The sequence below is a fragment of the Carica papaya genome, chromosome 7 (genome assembly GCF_054855325.1).
Source record: "Carica papaya isolate Zhongbai chromosome 7, ASM5485532v1, whole genome shotgun sequence".
Lineage (NCBI taxonomy): Eukaryota > Viridiplantae > Streptophyta > Magnoliopsida > Brassicales > Caricaceae > Carica > Carica papaya.
The window spans coordinates 20,097,158-20,117,598 of record NC_142315.1 but is presented as its reverse complement, the minus strand read 5'-3'; the positions used below and the strand labels follow the sequence as shown (position 1 = coordinate 20,117,598).

Here is a 20,441-nt window from a genome sequence, read left to right as displayed (position 1 = left end):
AAAAAGCTAAGGCTCAAATTTAATTGAATCCCCTGCGGAGAGAATCAACACATACTTCCCAAACATATCATAAACAAACATGAGATTTGGAGGAGCATGCACAAAAGATTAATCATGATTTACTAAGTGCAGCTCGATACTATTCAAGGGGTGCAGCCCTCCTGATCATATGTTCATTGGTTCTGGACTGGATGCGTTCAGTATATCCAATAATGAGTTTTGAGGTTCCAACTCCTCGTGCCAAAGTGGTAGTGTGTCACCAGGGTAGAAGTTTCTTGTCACCCCCTCTGAGTTAATCTGCAAAAAAAGCATATCAAACATAAATCCTGGCCTTTTTACCTGCTGCAATTTCACCTTAATAAAATATTCACACATGGAAGTCTATATGGGATACAGATCTTTAAGAAATCTTACAATGACAGTGCGAACAACACCCCCACTAGCACCATCCCGTGCAATGGCAAGAGAAACTGCTTTAACCACTAGTTGCTGCAACATATAATTAAAACAAATGCTATTAGAAATCAATACGACATCCAAGATAGTCTTGCTAGTTGTTTGGCTGATGCCTTGGCTATCAAAACCCAACAGCAAGCAATAATATTTCACTCTCATGTTCCTTGTAAATTACCAGAAGAGAACTTTCACACATCACCATGATCAAGTCCCAACTCATACTTACAAGCAAACATCTAACATTTTGTACTTCGGCACTTAAGTGAATATTTATAACAAGGTAACCAACATACCTCAGCTTCCTCCTTGGTCATTCCTTCTTTCCAAGCTTGATCAAAGAAACCATACAGATAACTAGACCCAGAGCCTGTGAAACAGACAATTCAGTGAGTTGGGCCAAGATAATGCAGACAACTGGTTATAATAGCAATTGATTAATCAGTATATGACAGATGATTTTCTCAAGGAAAACCTCCAGTTATCTGAGTCAAAATTTTCTGCCTATTGAATCATTGATAACTAGAATCTAAAACAGGCAAGATATTATTATCAAATGTTGATTTACTCTTGTGCTTGTTTTAAACACATTCAATCCCCAAGTGTTAGTTATGTCTACAAAGAAATTAATCATAATTTACATATTTGATGTATAACTAAATTAACTTTCCTTATATCCTACTTCTACAATCATAAATTTGTATTTTCACATGTTAAAGGAACTACAAAACCTTATGCAAGTGACTCAGAAATAGCATGCTATACTCATTCAAATTTTCCATCCTATTTATATTGCATTCCCATTCCAATTCATGAAATTGAAATTTAAACAAAATTTAATATTATGGTATTTAATTTGTTTTTTCCCGGAAAATGGTGCATCATAGCTGATCTGGGCTCTGTAGATTAGAAAAGAACTAGCAATTCTCATAGTTCTATGATCAGTTTATTTTTGGCAAAGGCACACAAGTCTCTAAATTTTGGGCATACTGACAACTGGTTTCATTAACTAAAAAAATTACAATTCAGTTCCAGTATTTGATCAAATATTAAATCTCATTCCAATAGACTAACAAATGCCCACATATCCATCGAACACAAATTAGCTCTTTTAACTTTGGAAGGACACAATGACAAGGTTCCTCTAAAAAACACATGAAAATTGCAGTTGGAGAAGGTTGATCAGAGTCTGGAGAAGCTTGATCAAAATATGCAATATACAATATTGAATTCAGAAATTTGGAGAAAAAATTTGATGTGGATTTCCAAAGTTTTAATTATTTGGATCAAAGTTTGGATGTGAGCTAGTTAAGTAAGAACCATGTCTTGCCATCACTTTATTTTCTTTGCAAACCACAAACAATCAGAAACCAGCAACTCAATTAAGATTTTTCCAAAATTTTCAAATCAAATTTGTATTTACCAGATTCTAATCAAGTTTCTCCAAAGTTCAATCAAGCTTGCTCCAGTTGCAGTTCTCCAAATCCTCTTCCAATTTGGCAACTTTTCTTTCTTTTTTAAAATTATATCTGGTTTCTTTCTTAGAGAAGTTGGTCGTGTATCCTTTTGAGAAAACAAAAATTATAAATAGGTACTTTAACGTTGATTTTAACATTGTTTAGTTCATCAAATTGAGTTGTATTGTTAATTCAAAAATACCTGAATTAAATTCTAATTTTTCTTCAAACTAATGAACCCAATTGTACTTAGAACCAAAATCTAAGAACTCCCTTCTTGTAATTCACCTCCTTAAAAAAAGGTACTCCCTGCAATCAAATAGGCATATCAAAGGATGAACTACAAACTGGCTGTGCTAACCATAAACTGGCTGACAACATATACCTCAAAAGTGATTTAATAAAAGACGGCAGCCATAAGCCCCAGTCATAAGCACCAAGAGGATGGAAGACAATAAAGAAAGTGATGCCTATTTGTGATCTATAACCAAACCAGCACTTAAATGTTATCAAGTAGCAGATATAGAACGTTAAATGATCATTAAATCACAACTTCTGGTTATATCTCCCCAGAGCCTATCATGATTGATTGTCATTCTCCACATTGATAAGCAACAAGTAGAGTAGAAACTCAAGGATAGTTTGCTTAAGTTAAGTTATAATTTTTGCAAATACTAAAGGGCATGGAAGGGTATCAGTGGGTCTCATTCCTCTTGCTATGTTTTAGGTTGTGTGGAAAGAAAGAAATAGGAGAACTTTTGAGGGAACGGGAGCGGGTTTAAATAGAATTAAAGATAAATGGTTCCAAACCTTGTGTTTATTGATAATGGGTAATTCTTTGCAAGTTATGGAGGATTTTGGAAACCTACTAGACATCCTAGCTTGAATTGTAAATAATTTTTGTACATGGGTTGGCACCCCTTTAGTGCTAGTATCCCCTTTCTCAGTTCAAGAAGTCTCTCCCTTAGTAAGTGGTTCTGATTCAAAAGATAACAAGATGTATTCATGGCCTCAAACCATAAGTATTTAGGTAGGTCATCTTTGAACAATGATGTAGTTGCAAATATAGTCTAATTAATGTAGGCCTTTTCTTGTCTTCTTTCTTTTATTACTCAATCTTCTTCTTTTTTTCCTTTTTCTCCTTCTTCTTCTTCTTCTTCTTTCAAATAAGAAGAAGAGAAAGAAAAAGCAGAATAAGAAGAAGAAGAAGAAGAAGAAGAAGAAGAAGAAGAAATAATGGAATAAGAAGATGAAATAATGATACACAACACACTTTTACTTTTTAAAAAAAATAACAAGATACTAAGAAAGATTCAAATAAACTTCAGCTAGAAGACATAATTAAAAATGCAAATTAACAGGCAACTGTAGAAAAAAGGGCCCTATGTGCAATTCTTTAGACGAGGAATTCAGTTGACAAGTTTCAAAAGGTAAAGGAAATATACCTCCAATAGCAAAAGGCTGCTCAATTAGTGTTCCACCAAGAGGAACTCCATAAATTTTGCCACCTTCATATTTGTCCCACCCACCAACAATAAGGCCAGTTTGTAGCATATTCTGCCAAGTATAGATGATTATATTCAACCAAGCATAAAGGCATAAGCTACAAAATACAATTAATAAATCATATAGAAAGTTAAGAAACAAAAAGTAAGATCTTAAACAGAATCACTTAAACATAGCATTCCATCAAAAACTGATGGGGGCAACACAACCCATGGTTAGATCTGTGAGGTTCCTACATGAATTCTATTCTGACATAGAGAGTGTTGAACTAGAATGCAGATAAAAAGGTGAGAGGAAATCAGCCGACAAATTTCTTAAAAGATACAGAAAAATAAGATTACCTCTAAAACATTCAACAATAACCAAAAAAAAAAAAGGTAGCAAGACAAATTATTGTTCCACAGAATTCATGAAGATCTGAAACCGAACATTCAACATCAACCAAAAAAAGGTAGCCTGCGTATATCAGTAGTCTTTCTTTTTCAACTTTTTTTTTTTCAGAGAAATCTTTCTTTTTCAAATAAAATCAAAATAAATGTACCGATAATTTTTTCCTCTTTATGTTTTTTCCCATTTTAAAGCAACAAAGCAGACAATACATCAAGATAGGAAACACAAACCTTGTTACCATATGACAGAAGCCGAACAAGGTTTGCAGCAACTTTGACAGTTGCAGGCTGCCCAAGCTGTATGCTGTCCACAAGAATATTTGGTATTAGGAGGATACAAGAACTTGAAAACTAAAAAGGAAGGGGTATGTTTTGCAAAACAATGCAAACAATGAGTTTGCTTTAAATTTCAATTCAATAAAATAAGAATAAGAATATAATACAAATAACTAAAAGTTTGACTAAGAAAAGCATTTAATTCCTTTTTAATTCAATGTCTAATATCAATTCAACAGTAACAATCAGTTGGTTTAAATTTCAATTATATAGTATAGGAATAAGAATATAGTACAGATAATATAAAGTTTGAATAAATATAATATTCCGATTCCAAGTTAATTCCATGTGTAATTAAATTTTTTCTTTAACAAGTGAATACAAAACCATAATTATGGAATTGAAGATATGACTGGAGTTGATTTAGTTATATATTAAATATTTAAATAATGACTAATGTCTATGTGTCAAATATTAACATCTACAAATTTAGTGGGAATAATCTGACCCATACACAATGTAGAAGTACAACCATTCGAGAAAAAGAGTAGATAATGATAGTAAATCCATGTTTTCATTGAGTAACCAATAATGCGCAACATTCACTCTATATATGCAGCCAATGCAACAACCTAATGTCAAAACTAAGTCTACATTGAGTAACCAATAATGCGCAACATTCTAAGTATACACGCCGCCCAAACCCCCAAAAAAAGAAAACCACAGACACATGGTAAAGAAGAAAAAGAACCATTTCTTATACAAAGTGTTATTCTGTTTGCTTCAGGTATCCTTAGATTAGAACCACCAGTCAACCAACTCTTCACCATGCCTGCCAAAGTCATTCTTCTCTACCAATCATACTGACAGATTGAATAACTACTCCCAACTGCTATTTCAAAAAGAAAAAGTATCCTAGTTGTATTGAAGAAATCAAGAAAAATCACCCAACCGCAATGCAGGATCTCTCAAAGTCAGCACACTATCCCAGAGACAAAAAATTCAGGACTTTCCTTTGAAAATTTAAGCTTCAATGATAACCAGCATCGCAATGAAGCATCACAAGAGAGTTAGACCACTACATTGTTATCAAACAATAACAAATTGCGAAAGTTAATAGAGCAGCATCACGAGGAATGGAAGAAGCACTCACGTGTGCTGATGAAGGAAGTAGCGCACATAATCAGAGACAACCTGAGAATCTGCAGCCTGCATAGTGCAGACAAGTATATCTGAGAATTTGACAATATTAGCATTCATCTCTTAAGTTGAAGTATACACTCCGGAACAGGATAAAGCAAAGCATCTTCGTCCCATGTATTACCGTTCCCTCTTCTATTTTTTGTAAAACAAAAGGCACTACTAAGCCAAAACTAAAAGTAAAATAGGAATAATCAAAACGTTAGAGATGGGGAAGAAACGAATAAGCATAGAACCGAAAATCGAAGAAGAAATATGAGAACGAAGAATACCGATCCAGAGCGACAGACGTAGACATTATCAGCAAGCTTTGTGATCTTGTCGGATGCTCGATTAGCAACGTACATCCCTACCAAAACACCCATGAAATTACATTTCCCCATTATCAGATTCACATAAATGAAAACACCTTGCCATCAAACCACTTTACAAACAACATGAATGCCGTTCTCTTCTTCAAATTCAACCACAAAATATACAACCGAATGTTTTTCTTTTGAAAAAAGATATTATTAGGGATTAACCAACGAAGGGTGAAAACAAACAGAAATAAGGCAAAAAAACACGAAAAGAAAGAAAAGAAGAAGAGATACTACCGGTGCTTGTACGAGAATCGGCTCCAAGGACAACGCCACCGCTGTAAGTAACTCCGATGATAGTGGTGCCCATGGAGTGCGGTGCGTTCAAATCCATATTCAGATCCATTTTGTGTAATCAGAAATCAAGCGAAGAAGAAACCCTAATTAGCTCAAGCTCAGTTATTGCTTGTTTCTTTCTCTTCTTTCTCTTCTGAGATGCGGCTAAAGCTGAAGCTTTGATCGCCAAGAGTAAATAAAGAGGAGGAAGGGCGTATTTTGCAGTTGCTCCCGACGACACTGACTTATTGCTCAAGTCTGCTCTCTCAACTTTTGTTTTTTAAGAGTCCCTACTTTTTCTTTTTTTTTTTTTTTCATCTTCTCACCCAAAAAAGATATATAGTTTTCATTTTTTTAAATAACTATTTTCCATTTTTAGCAAAAAAAAAAATATTTTTCATTTTTTTTTTCTTCACAAATAATAATAAGATCAATAATCAAAATATAGCCATATATTATGTTTAAATTGGATAATTAAATATTACTAAATATTTTAATTTAATAAATAATAAAATCTAAATTTTTATTAATTTCTGAAATATAAAAATAATTTTAGAATAATACAAATGTAATAACAAAAATAATAATAATCTTAAAAATTATTCTAATTATATTAACATTTATGATTTGGCAACTTCAAACTAAATAAGTCTTACTGACTTATTTTATTAAAAAATATTTTTCTGAGTTAGTGAAAAATTTTGTGCATGTCAATTTTGCACTTTAAAAAAGAATTATACCATGTTTGAAATCAACCAATTGTTTTATTCAATATATGAAATGAAAAAATTATAAGAGTATTTTTAAATAAATTTAAATATTTTAACTAAAAATAATGAAAAAATAATAATTAATAATCTTGTTAATAAGAATATTTTTAACATTATAAATAATATTGTTGATGAGTCATAAATATTCTATTTTTCTTTTTAAAAATATCTATTAAATAATCAAAATATTTGAGAATTCTTATAGTTATAATATCAAGTTTTTTTAATTAAAAAAGTCATCCCTTAAAGAAAAGAATTGACCTTCAAAATGCAACATATCAAGTCCTTTGAATACTTAAAAAAAAAAAAAATTGTAGCATCGTATGATCTCACAAGTTTTATCCCTATAATATTTTTCATATTAAGTCACACAATTCAAAAGGATTAGTGTCTTCCAAAAAAAATAAAACTTGTTAGAAGCGACTTTCATTCTCTATTTAGAGATAAAATAAATTTATAAGACTTCAACGTCTATCATTGAGCTTTCAAGCCGAAAATGTTAGGAAAATATGTTGTAATGCCTAGTCCAAAAATAATTATTATTTAATTATGGATCTAGAAGAAATTATATTAATAGTTCATAAAATTTATAGAGTTATTTTATAATTTAGTATAGTTATTAGATTCTTTCATAATTATAGAAAGAGTAACCTATATATAAATTCATTATCAATACTTCAAAGATTTTGAAACCTTAATAATAAAAGAAAAGAAAAAGAAGAGGGGGAGACAATAAAAGATGTATGCAATAAGAAAGTAAATCACCAAAATCCTAAATTACAGTCTTATTTCATGATATTTAGACCGACAAGCTAAAAGAATGATATTTAGATATGCAAATGAGAAAATAATTATTGTGGTTGTAGCATTTTGGCCAAATTTTTTTATTTTTGTCAATGTTTCGTTACAAATTAATTTTATTTATAATTTACACAAACTTTTTACAAACATTAAGATTTAAATTAAAATTGAAGAATGTATGAATTTGTGAAGATTTTGTATTATAACAAAATATGAATCACATGTAATAATTTTTTAATGACATTATATTCTCTCTTTTCTCTAAGTCGAAAGTGAGTTCTGTTCTCTCATTTATTACTTTTCAAGAAAAATATGTCCTAATATTTTTAATTATATCAAAAACTTTTTATCCTCTAAACTATTTTTATTTATAAAGATACTTCATAAAGTTTCATAAACACTAAATGTAATACCTGAGCCCGAAATTTGGCCCGGGATTAATTTCAACATCAAAAAATGTATAAAAACCTATTTTTTGAAATTAATAAATTTTAATTTAATGTGAAATTATAGGAAAAAAATAGGTTGAGAATGAAATTGAAAATAATTTTGGAAAAAAAAGGTGAAATTTTGGCTACGGATAGTGTTTTTGAAAGAAAAATCAGAAACTGGAGGTCAAAATGCAATTAAAGAAAATTTTACCACGTAGGACAATCCAATCAGCAGTCCCGACGAACCAGAGCGTGCCACGTGGCAAGGTTCACTGACTCGGTGTCACGTGGGAAGCCACGCTAGCGATCCGCGTACCTTGTGATCGGACAGCCCAGAAGCGTTCCTGCGCGTGTGGACGGTCCGGATCTGTTCCCTCCTCAGATGCGATCGAACGGTTGCAATAAAACACAATGAACGATCCAGATTCGTTCTTTCTTTAAACACGATCAGACAGTCGCGATTAAATGCAATGAACAGTCCAAATTTATTCCTTCTTTAAACGTGATCAGACGGTCGAGATCAAATGTGATGAACGATTTAGATTAACGCGAGATTGGTATAAATATCTCGCATCACACCGAACTCAAACCCTAACCGCCAGCCTCTCGCTGGAGAAGAAGAACCAGTTATTAGAGAAAGGAGTCGATTGCCGACCGTCGACTGTTGCCACGTTGGATCCACCTTCGACCGCCAAAAAAGGTAAAAATTCTCATATTCGCTCAGAATTTAATTCCGAGCATCCCTATAGCCAAATTGGAGTAAAAGGAATGGTGGGTGAGCCAAAAATCTCGGGTAAAGTCCGGCGGCATTGCTGCAGACAAAACCCGCAACTGCCTCTGATGAGCCCCTTCCTGTTTCCCATCTCGTGCAATTTTTTCACCATTGTATTCATCGTTCTATTTTCTATAGGTTGAACGAAGAAAAACACTCAGTTGCAAAAGTGAGTCGGCGGAGCTGCCGTACTAAAAAATCCCACCACAGGTTGGTTTCTGTTTTTTGACTTTTTTTTTGCCAACCGAGGCCCCCTAACGTGTTTTCTCGCAGGAATGGGTATAAAACCGACTGAAACAGGCCAAAACTGGCCGAAAACGGCTAGGCCGAGACAAATCACTACCGTCGACGACGGTGCCGCCGTGGCAGAATCCCAAAATTTGTCGAAAAATAATTTTTAATACCGATTTTGAGTTTTTGGGATATTTTTAGTTACGTGAAACGTGTTTTAGTCTCCGCAGAAAAATTCAAGAAACCTTGGGATCGCTAATAGGCATAGTATAAAGTTCGGTGTTTTGAACATCGATTCGAATAAGAATCTTTCACTTAGTTCTTTGTTATGGAATTGAAACTTAATAATCGATAATATGGTATTTTGTGTAATTTAGAAAACTTTGAGAATAATTACAAGTTATTAATAGAGTCAAAATTGGTTAGTTATTTATTTGTCATGTTTAACTGATTGTTGAATTTACAGCTTTAAATACATGATGATATACTGAAATTGTTAAATGATTCAATTATGCTTTCTTGATATATATATTGCTTGTTTTACGTGATTTACGGTTGATTTGTTAAATTAGAAATTAATATACAAACAAAAAATTGTGTGGTCATGTGAATTAATGAATGGTAACCTTACTGGATATCTTGGGAGATGGTGGATGGATCGGATACATAGGGAACCTTATAGTGAATGTTGCCTCATACCAGATAGAGTATCGAAAAATGGTATGTTTAGCGCTCATACCGGACGAACAACCCAATTCATCCTCATACCGGATGAACGACTCAATTCATCCTCATACCGGATGGGGTATTGCAGGATGGTATTTTTGACGCTCATACTAGACGGGGTTTGGGGACGGTTGGTTAGTTGACAATGTTGGATATTGGTTCACGCGTAGTGGGACATCCCTATGGGCCCCCAGAGATATCAGTAGGCAAATAAAAAGGAAAAGTTGTTCTTACTCACTGAATATGAGATTAGAATGTTATTTGAGTTATTGTCTCTATAGGTCAATTTTGGAAATCTCACAATGGTAACTATATGTAATAAATGGTTTTTCTTTATAGTAAATGAATTTACTTAAATCAATAGCTTCATTGGTTGTTTTTATGATTTTTTTTACCAACATTCAACTTCTATATCGGTGAGTAGTGTGATATTCTTACTAGGTTAATGTAGCTCACCATTTCATTAACTATTTCATATCAAGAGGACCAAGATCCATATCCTGATCAATAAAGTGTTGTGAATAGTTCATTACTCATACTCCCTTCAAAAGGTAGTGAAGGTCGTCCTAGAATGCTTAGTTATTTGCCTTTTGTTTATTTGTTTGACTTTCGTTTGTTCTTTTAGAAGGGACATTTCCATAACCCTATTAGACATTCTAAATTATTATATAAGGAATGAAAACCCTAAAACTCTATTATTTCGCTTCTACATTTAATTTATGACTTTTTTTTCTTTTAAGTCCCAGACCTCTACAGTTGGTATCAGAGCCGCGTTCCTCGGAACCATTCCTTACATAAAGACTTAAGACAACACTAAAAATGAACTACCACTCAACCATTCCTTGTGAAATGCAGGTACAAATAGATGAGGAGAGGAAGACCCACACTAAACCGAGCAGTCTGGGAGGGTTTGTTTCGAGAGAATGTTGACTGACTATTTGAAATGCTGGAGAGACTCATCACTGCTCAACAGGCCCGGGAGGAAAGGAAGGAGCTACTTGACCCTCCCCTACTGCCATAGTTTGAGCCACCCCTGCAATGGGACGATACTAAGCCACTCTGGTACAATCTTGTTCCTCCATAGTACCATCTGGCACCACCACAGTATAGTTTGGTCCTCCAACTGCATCACCCAGCACTATCACAGTATAATCTGGTGCCTTCATAGTACTATCCGCCACCACTACAATATAGTCTGGTGCCCTAACTGTGTCACCCGACACCACCACCACAGTATAATCCGGTGCCTCCACTATATCATCCAATACCACCATAGGGCAATCTGATCCTCCCCAGCACAATCTAGTCCCTCTTCCACGGGACCTAGTTCCACCCATGATGGACCCATACTATATTAAAAGGTACAAAAGACTAAACCCATCTATTTTTATAAGGGTATCCTTATTTGAAGAGGTCGAGTACTGGTTAGTTGAGACAGAGAAGACTTTCACGACTTTTGGGGTGGTTCTCAAATAGAGAGCCATACTTGCCACCTACATGCTGGTGGGAGAGGTTGGTCACTGGTGGCAACTCAAGCAGGCCACCCTACCCATTCTAGTCACTTGGGAACAGTTTCTTATGGCCTTCAACGTAGAGTATCTCCTAGAGTATCTCCAACATTTGAAGGAAATGGAGTTTACGCACCTGGTCCAATGTGATATGACTGTGTCAGAATATACCTGAAAGTTCCTAGAGTTAGGCCGCTATTCCCCTGAGAGTATGATGGATAAAGGCAGAAAGGTAAGAAAGTTCGAGTGGGGTCTCTATATTGAGATTAGACAGCAGTTGTATGTGTTCGAGCTCAGTACTTTCTCCATATTGAGATTAGACAGCAGTTGTATGTGTTCAAGCTCAGTACGTACTCAGTCATTCTGGCAAAAGTATAACTAGTGGAGAGGAACCTTCACATTTTTCTTCCAGCAGTAGGGAACCTCAGGCCCCCGGTTTCACACTGCAGACCAGCACCCACTGTACATGTTCAACAGAACAAGAGATTTAGACCAGTGACTCAAGCTCCTTAGATTCCAGTAACAGGACACAATAGGACTTGCTAGCACTGTGGCAAGGATCATGGGGACTGACCTTGCTATTGCCTCAACAATACTTGTTGTATATGTGGGAGTGCCCAACATTACGCAAGAGAGTACCCGAGGAATCATAACTAGGCCAGACCCCCTATCTAGGACAGAGCTTATAACCTCACTCAGCAAAATGCAGAAGCTAACCCAAACGTGATACAAGGTACGTACACTATATGTAATCATTTTGCACATGTTTTGATTGATACTGGTGCCTCACATTCATTTGTCTCACATGCTTTTACACCAAACTTGAATGTATTATATAAAAGACTTGATTTTGTATTGTTTGTGTCTACTTCTAGGAGTATGACACTACTAGGGGAGATTATATACAGAGTCTGTATCATAAATATAGTAGATAGAAAATTGAGTGTGGATTTAGTAAAGATTAACATGGGTGACTTTGATGTAATCCTAGAAATGAATTGGCTAGCGACATATCACGCCACCATATATTATTTTCACAAGAAACTTGTATTCAACCCTCCTAATGAAGAGTCATTATAAATTAATAAAATTCTTTAAACGTTATTCCCTCATGGCAATTTTTCTATTACCAAGTGCTTTAACTTGACTGTTTTCTCTAACTAGGCAAACCTAAGAAAGAAATTTGTATTTGAGAGATTCCGATAGTTCGAGACTTTTTGGATGTGTTTCTGAATGAACTACTTGGACTTCCAGTGGACAAAGAAGTTGAATTCACCATAGATTTTCAGCCAAACACCCAACTTATCTCAGTTGCCCCATACTGCATGAGTCGTGTTGAGATAGAAGAGATAAGAAAACAGATCAATGAATTGTAGGATAGTGGATTCATCCGACATAGTGTGTTCCCTTGGGGTGTTGGAGTCATATTTGTAAGGAATGAGGATGAGACGTTAAGGTTATGTATTGACTATAGTGGACTGAACAGGGTCACGATCAAGAATAAGTACCGCCTCCCCAGGATCGATGACCTTTTTGATTAGTTGCAGGGTGCTCAGGTCTTCTCTAAAATAGACTTGCATTCAGGTTACCATCAGGTAAAGATCAAGGCATAAGACATTCCCAAAACAGCTTTCCGAACCAGGTATAGACATTATGAGTTCCTAGTCATACCATTTGGACTAACCAACACACCGGCCATCTTTATGGATTTGATGAATAAGATTTTCAGATAATTCCTGGATTAGTTCTTCATTGTATTTATCGATGATATCCTAGTCTATTCAAAAAGTAGAGAGGAACACGCTCACCATCTGACTCAGGTTTTGCAGGTTCTTAGAGAAAAGAAATTGTATGTAAAGTTGAGTAAGTGTGGGTTCTAACTCAAGCAGACTACTTTACTAAGGCACATCATATCAAGGGAATGTCAATGAACTCTAAAAAAGTTGATTCAGTGCTCGATTGGGAGAAATTGACCTCGATAAAAGAGATTCGTAGCTTTCTAGGGATGACAGGTTATTACCGCAAGTTTGTGAAACGATTTTCTAGCCTACCTGCTCCTTTGACTCAGCTCACAAAGAAGAACGTCAAGTTTGAGTGGAACGAGAACTGTGAAATGAGCTTCTCAGAACTAAAGAAGCGGTTGACTACTGCACCTGTGTTGGCCCTGCCGAGTAGAATAGGTAGATATACAGTTTATAGTGATACCTCCTACCTGAGGTTGAGTTGTGAAGCATGAAAAGGTCATGGCCTATGGGTCTAGACAGTTGAAGAGTCATGAAAAAACTACCCTACCCACAATTTAGAACTTGTTGCGATTATCCACGCCTTGAAGACTTGGTGTCATTACTTGTATGGAAAGATTTTTCAGATCTATACCGATCATAAGAGCTTGAAACACATATTTACTCAAAAGGATCTCAACATGCATCAGAGACGATGGATAGAACTCTTCAAGGACTATGATTGTAATATTTTGTATCATCTGGCCAAGGACAATGTGGTAGCCGACGCACTCAGTAGAAAGAGTGCAGGTATGTTATGTCACATAATGGTTTCAAAATGCAGGGTAATTGGAGTCGCACAACAGGTACGACTTCAGGATCTGAAGAGAGTTATATGTTTGGCCCACTTAACTGTTCAACCTGAGTTGATCCAGAGAATAAATGAAGCCCAATCCACCAATCCCACCTTAGCAGCTCTCAGGAAAGATGCAGAACAAAGAGTAAATTCAGAATTTTGAGTCTCTGCCAATGGGTTGCTTAGATTTCAAGACAGAGTGTGTGTTCCGTGTGACAATGAGCTGAAAATGGACATCATGACAGAGGCTCATAGCTCAAAGTTTATCATGCATTCCAGAAGCACTAAAATGTATCAAAGTATGCAACTTTGGTTTTAGTGGAATGGGATGAAAAGAGAGGTAGTCAACTTTGTTTCTAAGTGTCTAGTGTGTTAGCAGATCAAGACAGATCATCAGCGCTTAGGCGGTCTACCTTAGCCATTACCGATTTCAAAGTTGAAGTGGGAACACATCACAATGAATTTCGTGACATGATTGCCTAGGGAACGCTTGGGGCATGATACCATTTGGATAATTATTGACCGGCTCATCAAGTCTTCTCACTTCTTGGCCATCAAGATGATCGACCCATTGGACAAGCTAACAAGAATGTATATTCAGGAGATAGTCAGGTTACATAGAGTGCTAGTGAACCAAGTTCACTTCTCGGTTCTGGTCTAGTTTTCAACAAGCCATGGGAACAAAATTATCTTTTCGGACCACATTCCACCCTCAGACCGATGGACAATCAGAAAGGACAATCCACACACTGGAGGATATGCTCTGAGCTTGTGTTCTTGACTTCGGGGGCCATTGGGATGATCATTTACCCTTAATAGAGTTCATTTACAATAACAACTACCAAACAAGTATCGACATGGCTCCATACGTGACGTTATATGGCCGTCCATGCAGATTGTCCATCTGTTGGGAAGAGGTGGGTAATAAAAAAATATTCGTCCCAGATCTTGTGGAAGAGACTACAACCAAAATAGTTAAGATCAAGAAGAACATCCAGATGGCTTAGAGCAGACAGAAAAGCTATGCAGATACCCAGAGGAGAGATTTAGAATTTGAGAAAGGTGATCGAGTGTTTCTTAAGGTCACCCATTTTAAGGGAATCAGTAGGTTTGACAAGAGAGGAAAACTAAATCCCCAATTTATTGGGCTATTTGAGATCTTATACAGAATTGGTACCACCGCCTACAGACTGACACTACCTTCAGAACTATTCACAGTCCATAATATATTTCATGTGTCCATGTTATGCAAGTACAACTCAAACCTCTCTCACATCTTGGCCCACGAGCCACTTTCCTCTAGGAGAATCTGTCCTTTGAGGAGGTACCGGTGGGCATTGTAAATTGAAAGAGCAGAGTACTCTGCAACTAGAAAATTCTCTTCGTTAAGGTTCTATGGTAGAATCACACACACAGAGAGGCCACATAGGAGCTAGAATCAGACTTTAGAGCCCAGTATCCTCAACTGTTTGATTGAGTGAGAGAGAGAAAAATTTGAGGGACCAAATTTCTTTTAAAGGGGGAGAGTTATAATATATGGGTATAGAATTTGGCTTAGTATTAATTTCGACATCAAAAAATATATAAAAACTTATTTTTAAAATTAATAAATTTTAATTTAATGTGGAATTATGGAAAAAAATTTATTGAGGATGAAATTAAAAATAATTTTGGGAAAAATGGGTGAAAATTTGGATTCGGATGGTGTTTTTGAAAGAAAAATCAGAAACTAGAGGTCAAAATGCAATTAAAAAAATTTTACAGCGTAGGACTGCCTAGTCAGCAGCTCCGATAAATCAGAGCACATCGCGTGGCAAGGTTCGCTGACTCGGTGCCACGCGAGAGGCCACGCTGGCGATTCGCGTGCCCAACGATCAGACGACCCCGAAGCGTTCTTGTGCGTGTGGACATTTTGGAGCCATTCCCTCCTTAGGCGCGATCAGACGGTCGCGATCAAATGCAATGAATGGTTCAAATTCGTTCTCTTTTTAAACGCGATCGGACCGTCGTGATTAAACGCGATGAACCGCCCAGATTCATTCTCTCTTTAACGCTATCAGACAATCGAGATCAAACGTGATGAACAATCTAGATTAATGCGAGACAAGTATAAATATCTCGCATCGCAACGAACCCAAACCCTATCTGTCAGCCTTCCGCTGGAGAAGACGAACCAGTCATCGGAGAAAGGAGTCGATCGTCGACCGCCACAGTGCCGGAGCCACTTCCGACCGCCAAAAAAAGTAAAAATTCTCCTATATGCTCGGAATTTGATTCTGAGCACCCTCATGGCTAAATCAGAGCAAAAAGAATGGTGGGTGAGCTGGAAACTGCGAGTAAAGTCGGCCAGCACCACCACGGGCAAAACCTACAACTGCCTCTGATGAACCCCTTCCCGATTTCCGTTTCGTGCAATTTTTCTATCATTATGTTCACCGTTCTATTTTCTACAAGTTGACCGAAGAAAAATACTCAATTGCGAAGGTGACCTGGCGGAGTCATCGTACTGGAAAATCCCACCACATGTTGGTTTCTATTTTTTGACTTTTTGGCCAACCGATGCCCTTTAACGTGTTTTCATGCAGGAATGGGTATAAAATCGGTCGAAACAGGCTAAAATTGACCGAAAAGGGCCAGGTTGAGGTAAATCACTACCGTAGGCGACGGCACTACCATGCCAGAATCCCAAAATTTGTCGAAAAATGATTTTTAATACCGATTTTCAGTTTTTGAGGTATTTTTAGATACGTGAAATGTGTTTTAGTCTCCACAGAAAAATTCAGAAAACCTTGGGATCGCCAGTAGGTACAATTTTAAGTTTGGTGTTTTGAATACCGATTTAGGTAAGAATCCTTTACCTAATTCTCTGTTATGGAATTGAAGCTTAATAATCGATAATATGGTATTTTATATGATTTAAAAAACTTTGAGAATAATTACAGGTTACTAATGGAGCTGGAACCGATATTTATTTGTCTTATTTAACTGATTGTTAAATTTACAGGTTTAAATACATTATGATATACTAAAATGGTTAAATGATTCAATTGTGCTTCCTTTATATATATTGCTTGTCCTGCGTGATTTATGGTTGATTTGTAAAATTAAAAATTTATATGCAAACTAAAAATTATTTGGTCATGTGAATTAATGAATGGTAGCCTTATTAGATATCCTGAGAGATGGTGTATGAACTAGGTACATAGAGAATCCTACCGTGAATGTTGCCTCTTACCGGATGGGGTATCGAGAAATGGTATTTCTAGCGTTGATACCGGACGGGGTATTGATGGATGGTATTTTTGGCGCTCATACTGAATGGGGTATGGGGAGGGCCAGTTAGTTGACAATGTTTGATATTAGTTCACGCGTAGTGAGACATCCCTAGGGCCCATAGGGGTACCAGTAGACAAATAAAAATGAAAAGTTATTGTTCTTACTCACTTGAATATGGGATTATAATGTTATTTGAGTTATTGTCTCTATAGGTCGATTTTAGAAATCTCACAATGATAAATATATGTAATAAATGGTTTTTCTTTATAGTAAATGAATTGACTTAAATCAAGAGCTCCATTGGTTGTTTTTATGATTTTTTACTAACCTTCAGTTTTTGTATCGGTGAGTAGTGTGATATTTTTATTAGGTTAGTGTAGCTCATCTTTTCATTAATTATTTTAGATTAAGAGGACCAAGATCCAGATCTCGATCAACAAGAGGGTGTGAATAGTTCACCACTCTGACTCTCTTTAAAAGCTAGTGAAGGTCGTTTTAGAATGCTCAGTTATTTGTATTTTCTTTATTTTTTTGATTTTTATTTGTTCTTTTATAAGGGACATTTCCGTACCTCTATTGGGTATTCTAAATTATTATATAAGAAATGAAAATTCTAAAACTCTATTATTTCACTTCTGTATTTAATTTATGACTTTAGTTCCTTTTAAGTCCCAGGCCTCTACACTAAAATTGCATGATTTAGATGATAACTGAAAAATTATGAATCTTTGAAAATTCATGGTTACAAAAAATTGTAAATTACACAACTGTAAGCTTCCTAGCTGTTTTGTGGTTCTTCTTCTTTCTTTTTTTTTACAAACTCTCAACTAATAAACTAATGCATCCATAATCTATACATTATAAGTTTTTCATAAATACTAAAATTATAAAATTTGAATGAGAACCGAGAGAGTTTTGAATTTTTAAACATTTAGAACTGTTGGAAAAAACCAAATTGTGAAACCATATTTTGGAATTCTGAATTTCCATCTTTTATTAGCCTTTTTCATCGATTCATTTTTTTAAGTTTGTAAATATGTAAGAACCATTGTCTAATATTATAACAATCCAAAAGAATCGAACGGTTAGGATTTCATATTGAGATCCAACGGTCCAACATCACCAAAAAAGCCTTATATATAAGCTCTCTTTTCAACCCACCTAAAAAAATAACCTAGCTTCCACTGAAAAAAAAGAGAAGATAGAGAAATAAAGAGAGGAAGTAGTAGAGAGAGAAAGCCACGTGAAAGAAGGGAAAAAGAAGGAGGTTAATGGTGAGACGAAAGAAAAGAGTGGGTGACAGCGACTCGAGCATATGCTACCTCATGCGGGCAATAAAATGCAACAATGAAGGAGTCATCGGAGGGAGGAAATAAAATCGTGTTTCTTTGGTTCAAGAGTTAAAATCCAATGTAAGTTTTGGTAAATCTTTTTCATTTTATATTTGGTAATTCCTTTTTTAAATTAAACCATTAGTCGTATGTATACATATATATTCAAAAATAGAGAGTAAAAAACTTGAAGGGAAACTAACCATGGTGAGAATCGAATATGTTCAGACTTTCTGATCCCTTTTTTTGTTTGAGATTCAAATAAGAATACCTAAATCTTTCATCTGTGATAGTTTAATCAAAGTCTTAACCCAATAAAATCAATCTAACTATAACAACCTGAAAAAAAAAAGGAAATAAAAAAAGAAGGAAATAAAATAAAAAAATAAAAAATAAAGAAAACCCTAAGGGGCATAAGAAAGAGGCAGAGAATAAAAGAAGAAGAAGAAGAAGAGGAGGAGGAGAGCAGCATTGGCGTGCAAAAAGGAGCGCCATAAACATTGTCATTCGCTGGACGTTTGGAGGTAAGATTGGCATAGTGTCGATCACCGATCCCCCTTTTTGTGTTCGTTTATGTATATTTGTATATGTATATATATATAATTGTATGTGCAATTATAGATATGCATATATATAGTATATATAAATATATATACAAGCGTTAGTGCATAAACATATGTATACGCATTTTATATAGATATGCAGTGTTTATTTTTGCATGTCCATATATATATGTGTGTGTGTATTTGCAGGTAAGTACATATATGTATATATATGTATGTTAGTGTAGTTAGAAAACTTTACAATAAATGAATTTTTAAGATGAGTATGGAGCAAAAAAACTTATTGTTTAGAATTCCAAGCCATTGGAATAATATGTATGTTATTTTGGGGATAATTAAAGAGTATATCAATTAGAAGTTATGGAGAATATTTTTATAATATCCTCATATCAATTTCCAAAAGTCAGAAAACAAATGGTTATTATTTAAGCATATAAACATTGGAAATGATGTGAACATAACACAACATTGAGATTATCTAGGTAATTAAGAGTTTAATCTTATGGATAATTGAGAATGAGGTGTATATTGCTTAAAGACTCTTCATGATGATAATAAAACAAAGATATAGTGCTCTAGACATGGTTGGATAGTGATAATAATAGTATAAGTTATTGCTTAGGGATATTCGACTCTAATGAGTTTTGAGATTCAACATAATATAAAATAGTAGTCTCTCTTTCAAATATAATAAATTTTAAGAGGTCTATGGTAAAGTACTGTCAAACCCCCTTAAGTTTTAAAATCTCTGATATTGGAAGACAAGTTCTTAGTAAAAATACATTTACTTTTGGGATGAAGTTGGAGAAAGGAATGTAACTGGCCTAGATTTAGTAGAAATAATTACCATAATATATATATATATATACACAAATATACGCAGATGGCCGTGTGTTTCTAAACGTACTATGAATAGAAGCCTCTCGAGATTTGTAAAGGAAGAGAAACTAAGTCATCGATTCATTGGGCCTTTCAAAGTACTAAAGCGAATTGATACAATTGCCTACAATATAACATTATCATTGGAGTTGTCAGGAGTTCACAATGTCTTTCATTTATTAATACCACATAAGTGCCATCACGACTCATCCATATGCTACAACATGACCCACTAGAAAAAGATCTAACATATGAAGAAGTACCCATGCACATATTGGACCGAAAGGAGAAAACATTGAGAAACAAATAATACCATTGGTTAAAATCCTATTGCAACATCAACTTCAAGAGGAGACAACATGGGAGCTTGAGGAGACAAGGAGGGTGAAGTATCCTAAATTATTTGAGAAGGTCTAGCAAATTTGGGGGCCAAATTTATTTTAAAGGAAAAATATTGAAACAACCATAAAAAAAAATAAAAAAAAGAAGGAAACAAAATAAAAAAAATAAAAAAAAGAAAACCCTAAGGGGCAGAGAATAAAAGAAGAAGAAAAAGAAGAAGAAGAAGGGGAGGAGGAGAGTAGCGTTAGTGCGTAGAAAGGAGCGCCACAAATGTCGTCACTCATCGGACATTCAGAGGTAAGATTGGTGTAGTGTCGA

At 35.1% G+C, this 20,441-nt stretch overlaps 1 protein-coding gene across 1 annotated transcript; it reads right to left on the bottom strand.

The window, feature by feature from the left end:
• Position 1: 1 nt before the first annotated feature.
• PBA1 (N-terminal nucleophile aminohydrolases (Ntn hydrolases) superfamily protein) lies at positions 2-6,208 on the bottom strand. The gene is made up of 8 exons (XM_022033693.2): positions 5,878-6,208; positions 5,554-5,630; positions 5,235-5,290; positions 4,037-4,109; positions 3,356-3,467; positions 750-823; positions 415-489; positions 2-297 (listed from the first exon to the last, which is right to left on the bottom strand). Exons 1-8 carry the CDS (start codon positions 5,984-5,986, stop codon positions 166-168), a joined length of 708 nt encoding a protein of 235 aa, XP_021889385.1. The 5' UTR covers positions 5,987-6,208; the 3' UTR covers positions 2-165.
• Between the last annotated feature and the right edge of the window lie 14,233 nt (positions 6,209-20,441).